The sequence below is a fragment of the Phaethon aethereus genome (genome assembly GCF_964289735.1).
Source record: "Phaethon aethereus genome assembly, chromosome: 5".
Taxonomy (NCBI): Eukaryota; Metazoa; Chordata; class Aves; order Phaethontiformes; family Phaethontidae; genus Phaethon; species Phaethon aethereus.
Genome location: NC_138579.1, coordinates 3990500 through 4000258, shown reverse-complemented (window position 1 = coordinate 4000258; position 9759 = coordinate 3990500). Strand labels below are relative to the sequence as shown.

General features: G+C 61.9%; 1 protein-coding gene across 3 annotated transcripts; it reads right to left on the bottom strand.

The window, feature by feature from the left end:
• Nucleotides 1–437: 437 nt before the first annotated feature.
• On the bottom strand, nt 438–8612 carry FRMD6 (FERM domain containing 6; the record flags this gene model as incomplete). Of its 3 annotated transcripts, none has more annotated exons than XM_082000069.1 (13): nt 438–801; nt 890–981; nt 1701–1823; nt 1936–2271; nt 3203–3377; nt 3575–3643; nt 3752–3817; nt 4578–4733; nt 5913–6099; nt 6578–6654; nt 7261–7403; nt 7663–7753; nt 8514–8612. In XM_082000069.1, the coding sequence occupies 13 exons, from the start codon at nt 8610–8612 to the stop codon at nt 517–519; spliced, it is 1899 nt and encodes a 632-aa protein (XP_081856195.1). In that variant the 3' UTR covers nt 438–516. The 3 variants fall into 3 exon arrangements, with proteins under 3 accessions (XP_081856195.1, XP_081856196.1, XP_081856197.1); XM_082000070.1 differs by having other exon boundaries at nt 7288–7403; XM_082000071.1 differs by having other exon boundaries at nt 7324–7403.
• Between the last annotated feature and the right edge of the window lie 1147 nt (nt 8613–9759).

The window sequence follows — 9759 nt, the reverse complement described above, 5'->3', positions numbered from 1 at the left end:
TGCCCGGAGATCCCCGGCTGGTTATTGCTTAATTCTCTCCCCCCATACTGGCCTTTAGATTATTTACATTTCTTTGGCTTGACTTGAACGCAACAGTCTGGCACTTTCTCTCCGGCGTCGGTTGCCACCGAGCCACCGCCGGAGCCGCTGGCAGTGCCGAGGATGGGGGCGAGGAGGAGAAGAGGCCACCTCGCCGCGAGGCCATGAGAAAACACGCCTTGGCTTCTGCTACCTCTAACGAGCTGCGCTTCTCCCAGCCGAAATAAGACAACTCGTCTCTCGCACAAACTCATCCGGAGGAGAAAGGCTGCTGGGGGACCGCCGGCGGGACGCCGCCACGCCCGGGGGTCTCCACCCCACCCGCCGCCGGCGCGATGCTCCGAGCGCGATGGTTTCCACGGCCTCGGTTTGCAGGGAGCGGGGCGGGGGAAAGGCAGCGCCGACGGCCCCCGACGCAGGGCGGGGAGCCCCAGCCTCCCCCCGAGGGCGAGCAGCCAGTCCTGCCCCCCGCGGCGTTCAGACGACGAACTCGGGGACTTCGTCGTGGGTGAGATCCAACGAGAAGTATTTGCTGGTTCTTTTGACGGGGAAGGTCTCCTGGATGTTGATGCACTGCTGGGCCAAGCAGCCGTTGCAGTAGAGCCCGTCCTCCTCCAGCCCGTGGGCGCAGCCGAAGGTGTAGCTCTGGGCCGTGTCCTGGCAGAGGTTGGCCAACTGCAAGAAGTCCTTCTGGTAGAGCCGGATGTCATCCAGGCTCAGGCTGTGCCGGTCCGTCGACGTCTTTGGTTTCCTGCACGTCGTCTGGGCAAAGCAGAGAGGGGGCTCAGGACCCGCCGGGGAGCCGAGGGGGTCAGGGAAACCCAAAACCCCGGTGCCAGCAGCCACGTACCTGGGGTAAGGAGTCGGTGCTCTGCCCTCGCAGCTTCACCACTGTCTCCGAGGAGCTGGAGGTGGAGGAGCTGATCTCTTTCACGATAAGCCCTGCGCGGAGGAGAGAGGAAGAGGAGGGTGCAAAGGTTATTTCAAGGCTTCTCAGCTCTCTTGGCATCTGTGCCTGCTGCCCCTGGGGACTCGCCCTTGCTTTGGGGCAAAGGCACCGTCAGCTCGATGGGGTGCCTTCACCCCAACAGCTCCACTTGCAACCAGCATTACCCACAAAGCATCCCAAATTTACACCAAAACGGCATCCAAAGCCATCCCCAGCGAGCCTGGCACTCGCAAACCTCCCAGTAGCACCCAGCATGGAGCTGGAAATGCGGGTGACTTTCTGGGTGCAGGCATAGCTCCGGAGAAGTCAGGCTCACATGTGTGATAACAGCACCCATGCTCATGGGAACGAGCGAGGGAGTGTCACGAAAACGAGAGCGGGGGCCAGCAATTGAGAACATCACCGAAATTATGTCCATTGCCCACAGGCAGCTCCTGCCCTGGTCTCCTGGTATCTCCAAATCACCTGGTGTGCCTGGGGACACAGCCCCGTGCCACGGGGCGGCTGCCCGGAGCATCGGCCCTGCTCCGAGTAAAACTTGCACCTTTCCTGGGCAACTCCTTCTTTTTATAGCTTCACCAAATTTACTCCATCTCTCCTCTGACCCACCGAGCGAACGGCTTTTCCCGGTGTCCCAAATGGACGCCTCGGGCGAATTTCGCCTTGCCAAACACCTAAAGTGTGACCTGCATTGAGGAACTGGCCGCCTTACCCGAGTGCCCGTTGAACTTGCGTGACAGCAGCATGTCCTCCGTGATGTAGACGCACATGTCGGGGCTCACCTCCATCTCGCCAGCCTGCAGCTCCCGGGGGTCATCCACCAGCATCTCGATTTCTGCAGGCGAGGAGGAGGTGGGACGAGTCACCGATGTGCCCCTCCAGAGCACCCTCCAAGCCCAAATGGGTGAGACCCAAGCTGGAAAGCCCACGCTCAGCTGGTGCCTCACCGTCATCCTGGGAGTCCTCCTCCAGCCGGTCCTTCCCACCGCTCTCCACCCCGGAGGTGTGGGAGCTGCCGTGGCTGGTCATGGAGCTGCAGGTCTTCAGCTTGCGGTGGGCGCTGGCACCCGAGAAACCGTCCTCGGGCCCCATCTCCCTGGGCTTGGGGTCGGCCTCGATGCCCGAGGTGTGGGAGCTGCTGTGGCTGGCGGTGGAATGCCGGGAGAGGCGCTTGTGCCGGATGCTGCCGGCGCTGCTGCCGCTGGCCCGTGAGCGCTTCTCCAGCTGCTCCATGTCCAGGTCGAGGGTGTCGCTGATGTACGACTCGCGGTACTGCTTCTTCTCTGCAGGGCCAGCGGCACGCCGTCGGCGTGCGGCAGCCTGCGCCCCAACCCTGTGGGGTGCCCTGGCCCCCCTCGGATGGGCACCACCCCCGCCGGCACCCAGGGGCACCAGCACCCAAGCCCAGCGGGGTGGCATACCAGGAGTCCTGTGCCGGTGGCATTTGGGGATGGTGAGGTGAGGAGCCTCAAACCTCCCGTGCTCTGGGCTGTGCCAGCCCTCCAAAGGGGGAGGAAGAGGAAGAAGAGGGGGAGGAAGAGGAAGAAGAGGAGAAGGAAGACTAGGACGAAAATGAGGAGGAGGAAAAAAAAAGAGGAGGAAGATGAAAAGGAGGAGGAGGAATAGGAGGAAGAGGATGAGGAGGAGGAAGAGGATGATGAGGAGGAAGAAGATGAGGAGGATGAGGATGAGGAAGAGGATGAGGAGGAGGAAGAAGAGGAGGACAAAGAAGAAGAAGAGGAAGAAGAGGAGGAGGAAGGGAAGGAAGAAGAGGAGGAGGAAGGGAAGGAAGAAGAGGAGGAGGAAGGGAAGGAAGAAGAGGAGGAGGAAGGGAAAGAAGAAGATGAGGAGAAAGAGAAGGAGGAGGAAGAAGGTCTCATGTTTGCACAAGGGCTTTCTGAGCTTGGAGATGGGACGTGGGGCACTGGGAAGTGCTGCACTGAGGTACTGGGAAGAACTGGGCCACCAGGGACCGCAACGGGGCTTGTGCCTATCCCTAAGCCGGGGTGGTCCGTGGGCACCCAGCCCAGCCAGGAGAGGGTCCGCCTGTGGGGCAGGGATGCACAGGGATGCACAGTCGAGGGGTCGTGAGGACGGCCGCCCCCCGCCACGCTCCCAGCCACGGGGCCGCCGCAAGGACCGGGCGCTCGTACCGGCAGAAAAGCCGGCTGGGAGCCCGGCACCGGTGGGATTTGCGCCCCGGCGGGCACCTACCCTCGTTCTCCTCCAGCCTGCGGACCTGGCGCAGGACGGGCTGCAGGTTCATGTAGAGCCGGTGGCTGCTGCTGAGCAGCTGCAGGAGGTGGCGGGAGCGCAGCGGGCAGCCCGTGTAGTAGATGAGCTTCCTGGCCGAGGGCAGCCCGTCCGGCAGGATCTCAAACTTCTTGCCCTGCGTGGCAGAGGGGGGACAGCAGCCCCGCGGAGAAAAATACTCTAATTCTCGCCCAGTCCTGTTGCAGCCCACCTACGAACCCCCCCAGCTTGCAACCACCCCGCCTGGGGTCTGCGCAACACCCCCCCATGCCCAAACCAGAGCCCAGGAGCGACTCGGGCAGAGGTGCTGCGCCTGGGGATGGTGGCACTCACCACGAACACCAGTTTCCCCACGTTTGTCCAGGGGAAGTCGTAGAGAAGCTGCTTTTCTTCATCCAAGTTCTGCAAAAAGAGGAGGGACAGGCCCGGCTGAGGGTGCCGGCAGGGGCTGCCCGCGTCTGCCCGGCAGCAGGCGGGGACCCGAGCCATCGCTCTCGCTCAGCTGCCTACCTGGAAGATCTGGATGCCCCGTGTCGTCAGCCCCAGCGTCAGGGAGGCCTCCACCTCCCTTTTATCCTAAGTGAGAGAGAAAAATAAAGAAAAAAAAAAAAAAAGATGCTTTTAAATACAGAATTTGCAGCATGAAGCGGAGAAATCTGCTCCCCCAGCCCAAGTATCCTCCTCTAATCACCCCATCTCCCGCGCAGCAACAACAGCCGCCGGTGCCACGTCAATGATGCTCACACATTGCCCGGCGGCATCTTCTAGCATCCTCTCACCCCCAGGCACCCACCAGCCCCACAGCCACCCCAGCTTCAGGCTCTGGAAAAGCAGTTTAACCTCAGAAAACTTGGAAGGATTTTCAGAAACGGAGCTAGGGCACTTTTACGCTCCAGCCCAACCTGCTCCAGCCGCGGCACCCTGTGCTCTCCCAAAGGCTTCTCCTCTTTAACTTAAGGATGCTACAAAATGGTTTGCGAGGCACCAGCTCCCCGCAAACAAATTGCTTTTCTCCCAGGAGAAAAACCCAGCATATATTTCTCAGGGAGAGGATACCAAAAAATAAGATCTCGGAAACCTCGTGGCTGCCTCCTGGCACCCCGGCAAACCTCTTGCCTCTCCATAACTTGCAGAAAACGGCAGGACTATAAAAAGCTGCATCTCCCTGCCTCTGGGAGCGAAGCACTGCCCTCGAGACCGCTCTGCTCCAGCCAGCCAGTGCCAATTCCCACGCAGCTCTTCCCAAAATACCTTAGGAATTGCTGGGCCATTGCTCTTTTCAATAGAAAGCAGCCCCGAATCCAAAGCCCAGAGGGGGCTCGCGGCCGGGGCTCACCTTGTAGAGCCGGTAGTAGTGCACGGCCACGTCGTCCAGCCGGACGGCCTCCTTGATGTACTTGAGGTGGGCTTCGGAGGCCGTCAGGGCAAACTGGTCCTTGTGCATGTTTGGGACATGCTTCAGGATGTAATCCTTGCCTCTCTTCGCAACCACCTGTTTGGAGGGGAAGAGAAATTCATCCAAGGGAGCTGCTCCCGGCGCGCTCGGGGCCGGCTGCCAGCCCCAGCGCTCCGGGGTGGCGGCGATTTCCAGGGAAAAGGGAAATCGGAGCAACGCGCTCCGCTATAGAGACCTGCAAGCAAAAATAAAGTAAATGCAGCAGCCAACAACTTCTCGCCGGCAGGAGTTCCCATTGGGAAGTGCAGGCTTGCTCCGCATGCCCGTCCCGTGGAGCTCGCACCACCGGTGCCACCGGTGCCGGGGCAGGGAGAGCCACAGACGGGGAGGTCCCTGCGTGGCTGGGGACACGGCCCCGGGGCCGTCGCTCCTCAGCAGCACGTACAACGTAAAGCAGGCAACGGCGCCTGCAACTTTTGTTAACCCTCCCCTTGCCAGCATCCGCAGGCAGCCCCGGCTACGGGGAACCACGGCGGTGGTTCAGCTGTTTGGGGTCCAAGGGCACATCACGCGTGGCTGCGCGGCCCCTCGCTGCTCCTCTCTAATATTTACTTGTCTGGTAATAAACGGGCTCGGGGTCAGGTACCCCGCCGAGGCCGGCGCCGGGCCCCCGCTGCGGGGAGGGGCGTCCCTGCCGAAGGGGGTCCCAGCCGGGAGCTGTCTGCGCCGCTGCTGTGCCGTACGGGACCGCTCCCCGCTCCGCTTCCGCGCAAAGTCGTCGGGACGGCACCTCCTCGGCGCCCAGCTCTGCCCGTCGGTCGGAGGCGACCTGGGGCTGCACGTCGCCCTGCGCCCTGCCTCAGTTTCCCTCCAGGACTATCCCAGGAGCTGCCTACGCCCGTGGCTGCTGCCAGCACAGAGGTTCCCAAGGGGCTGCGGAGCCCGAGGGGATGCACCTGATGACGGCGGGGTGACGCCGTGATGGCACGTGGCGCGCAGGGAAGCCCCCGTGAGCATCCCTGCAGCACACAGGGAAATCCCCGCCAGCGGCGTGAGCTGCCCCAGCCACCACACCGAGCCCGACCCTCCCTGCCCGCAGCTATCTGCAGCCCCACAGTTGTCAGCGGTTTATTAATAAACCAGGACTAAGCCAGAGAAAGGGAGGCAGCAGGAACGCCGGCCGCCCGGGGAGCCTCCGAGCAGCCCAGCATCAACAGCCTCGGGGGGGGGGGTTCACGCGAGCTTAGAGCGGGGACCCCGTCACGGCGCGCTTACCCAGGCGGGGAAATAGGCTTCGGGCTCGAAGTACTTCCCGTAGTGTTTGTTGCGCTTGAAGTCGCCCAGGTCGGCTTGGAGGGCGAAGGCGGTGAGGAGAAAATAGGCTTCCTCGCGCAGCACGCACTGGGAGTGCAGCACTTGCTTCCGCAGGTGCCAGTAGTAGTAGTAGCGTGCCGTCCGGTCGCTGCGGGGGGCAGAGGAGAGAGGGGAGGAGAGGGGAGACATGGGACACCCACCCACGACCGAGACCAGGGGGTGGGAGACAACTCCGGCACCTTCCTGCCCGGTGGGAAGCTCTTACAGAAGGAGCAGGGTTGGGTGCCGAACTGTTTATTTTTTCCCCTGAAACAGGACCTGAAGCTCCCGCCCGGCCACGGGAACAGGCATGAATGAAAATCAAGGCTGTGCACAGGTTAAGCCCTGATAAAACCCTAAACACGACGTCCCCAGCCCCCCAAAAGGCTTTGTCATCACTGGCTGGGAGCACTGTCCCCACCTGCGCCTGGCACCCAGCCGCCAACGGCCCCAAGAGAAGGGATGAGCTTTTGGCCGCGCGAGCAGCACCCGTCCCGCAGCGCCCCGAGGCCACGCAGCCCCAGCGAGCCCCGGCTGGGTGGGTGGGTGGGTGCCCACCGCCGTGGGGACGGGTGGGTGCACCCTACCTGATCAGCCTGCCGTTCTCCACGTAGTACTGCACTCGGAAGTGGATGATCATCGGGGGGCCAAACTGGTCGATCCCCTGAAACGGAGGAGGTATTCAGGGCTCCGGCAGAGACGCCGGCACCGCGCCCCGGTCCCTCGCCCCCCACGGGGGGAAAGCCGCAGGGAAGCGTTCGCTCGGGAACGCCAGCTGCATTTTTTCCCTGAATTAGAATTTAACCCCTTTCCCCCCCCCCCCAATACGCTGAAACACAAAGGGGATTTGGATTTAAAGAAGCAGGCGGCTGGGATCGAGACCCCTTGCAGCCCCTCCCCAGCCCGTCTCCCACCAGTCCCTGCCTCAGCGACAGCACGGGAGCCTCCACGCCAAACCCCTCGGCACGTTGCGTTGAAATAATTAAAAGGGGAAAAAAAAACCCCAGACTCTCGATTTTACAAAGGGGAAGAAAGGGACACCTTAAAAATTCCGCTGAAGTATAAGGAAACGAGGGAGGGAAAAAAAAAATCACAGCTCCAGGGTGGGGAGCGTGGAGGACTGGGGGGATGGTGGCACTCGGGGTGACAGCCATCAAACATCACCCGGGTTTTCTTTAATCGGCACGCCTGCCCCCCCGGCCCCGCGCTGGCTAACAGCCAGATGCCTCCCCCCGCCCCCTCGGCTGCGTTCCCGTGTCCTGGAAGTGACCTGCGACGGGGACAGAGGTGGCCTTACTGCCGTCAGCTCTCCATGCAAGACCTCACCGCTGACCTTGCTGGCCTCCTTCTTCCACTCCTTGGGGCAGTACTTGTAGAGTTTCTGCGCCAGGTCCATGTACACGTGCTCATTGTCTGGGCGGGACAGAGGCGGCATCAGCGTCCCCGCTGTGACACCCGCATCCCTCCAAGCCCTGCCCCGGAGCTCCTCGACCCACCGGTGGGTGGTATGGGGGGAGGTCCGTAACCTCCTCGTCGCCTAACGAGAGGCCAGCAAAGGGCTGGGTAAATTTACCCCCGCCTTTGGGTGAGCACGCGCCTCGTGCCCGGTGGCATCACGCCTTGCTGGACCGGCCACGGGCACCGGACCCACGGCGTAAGCCCCCCAACTTACTCTGGATGACGCTGAGCCCGAAGAGGTGACAGTCCTTCAGCCTCAGGAGGTCACACACCTGCACCAGTAACTCGTGGCACAAAATCTTCACCTGCAAAAAAACCCACACGTGGTCCCCGCTGCGTCTGCGCCCAGCCCAGCTGAGCCGGGCAGGCGGCACCCAACCCCCGCCGGGTCCCCGCGCAGGACCGGGGGGTGACAGGCTGGGCTACAGGGCTCATTCTTCCGTGGGAGTCCCCAAAAGCAGGGTCCCACCCGGGGGTGCAGGACCAGAGCTCTCCTGGGGATGGGGTGCACGGGGGACCCCGGGGCAGCTCGAGAGCAGCGGGTGGTGGTGGAGACCTCGCCGCAACCAGCCCGGCGCCGGGGAGGTGGCTTTGGGGGCAGAAAACAGAATATGGGGTGGTGGGGGATTAAAAAAAATAAAAAGTGGAGGGATTTTATGTTAAATGCTACATCCGAATCGGAGCCAAACCCCTTCCTGCTTATTCACTGGGGTGCACGAGGCCGGATTGCCATCCACAACGGATGCGCGGAGTGAGGACCGAAGGAGGACGGACGCCTGCTCCGCATCATGCCGCCCCGTGGGATGGCACGTGGCGGGTCACCTGCCGAAAAGCGCGGTGCTGCCAGCAGCACATCGAGTCAAGAAGAAGCAGGAGAGCGTAAAACGTCGCCGCAGCCTTCGGGGGAATAACTCGCGTGCATTTCTCCGGCAGGGTGAGAGCAGGCAGGCTCAAAATTAAAACCAGAAGCAAACCCAGAGTTTGCAAATGCACCCGGTTGCAAGCCCTGGGTGTGATGAAAATGTCAGTGCTCAGCGGGTTTCCCTGGCCCCCGCGCCACCTTACGTTGATGATGATGTTGAGGGAGTCGTCGTTGGGGAGGAAGATGCAAACGCTGCGGCGGTCCTGCATGACTCTGTTGTTGTGGAAGGTCAGTTTGTTCATCGTGGTCCGGGCTCGAGGCTCGGGGCGGGCGGCGGGCACCTCACCGGCGGGCCGGGGCGGCCTCGGTCCCCGCGGGCGCCATCCCTGCGGGCGAGAAGGGGGCTGAGCCCTGTGCACAGCACCCCCGGTTTCCCACACCCCGACGCGGGCATCCTTCCCACCACATCCCCCAGAAGCGGGGCTCGCAGGGGTCACCCCGAAACCCCCCAAGCACACCCCACCACGGCCGCCCCACGTCCCAGCGCCGCGGTTAGGGCAGCGCAGGATCGCAGCCCAGCCCAAAAAACCTGACCCAGCAGTTTTATTCTCCCGGTTAGGGTTCAGAAAAACCTCAGGAAAGGCTTTCCTGGCATCATTAAAAAAAATAAAAGCCTCTCTGCTGGGAACAAACCCGGCTCTGCCGGAGAGGAGCGGCACGGCAGCACGGGAGGTTTCGCTGCGAGCCGCAGAAAGGCGAGGGGCTGGTGCGGGGTCCCGCGGCAGGACCCCCGTGCCCCTTCCAGCACCATTCCCTCCAGCTCCAGCTCTTTACGGGGGGTTAAATAAAACCAAACCAAGCGCTCGTAGCAATTTGCAGACGGCAATCGCCGTCTCTCCTCATTTCCCAGCACTCGCCTAAATCCGTACCGGGGCCGAGCGGGTGAATCCATCCCAGCACTTACCCCCGGCAACTCTTATTTTCAAGGGCAAATATTCCTCAAGCCCCCTCTACCCCACAACCACCCCCAGGGACACAAATGCAGGCACGACACAATGCGCGAGGATCTTTAAACGCTAAACCGGCTCACCCTCTACGCTGGCACCGAGGACAGGACAGTGTCTCCCTTTTCACCAAATATTTGCTTTGGTCGACATGAAAATGCCTTTGGCTTCCAAAACAGTTTAACTTGCATATTTGTACAGCAGGGAAAAAAGTGCCCTGAGGTGACTTTGTGTTACTGGGGTTTTGCAGAAGTTGGGAAATCCGGAGGTGATGCTCTCTCGCTACACCAGCTAGATTCAGCCTGAGGCCCCGTGCAGCCGTGCAGCGTGGCCGCGCATCGCCCCTGTGCATCACACCCATGCATCGTGGCCGTGCATCGCATCCATGTATCGCAGACGTGCATTGCACCCGAGCATCGCATCCATGTATCACAGACGTGCATTG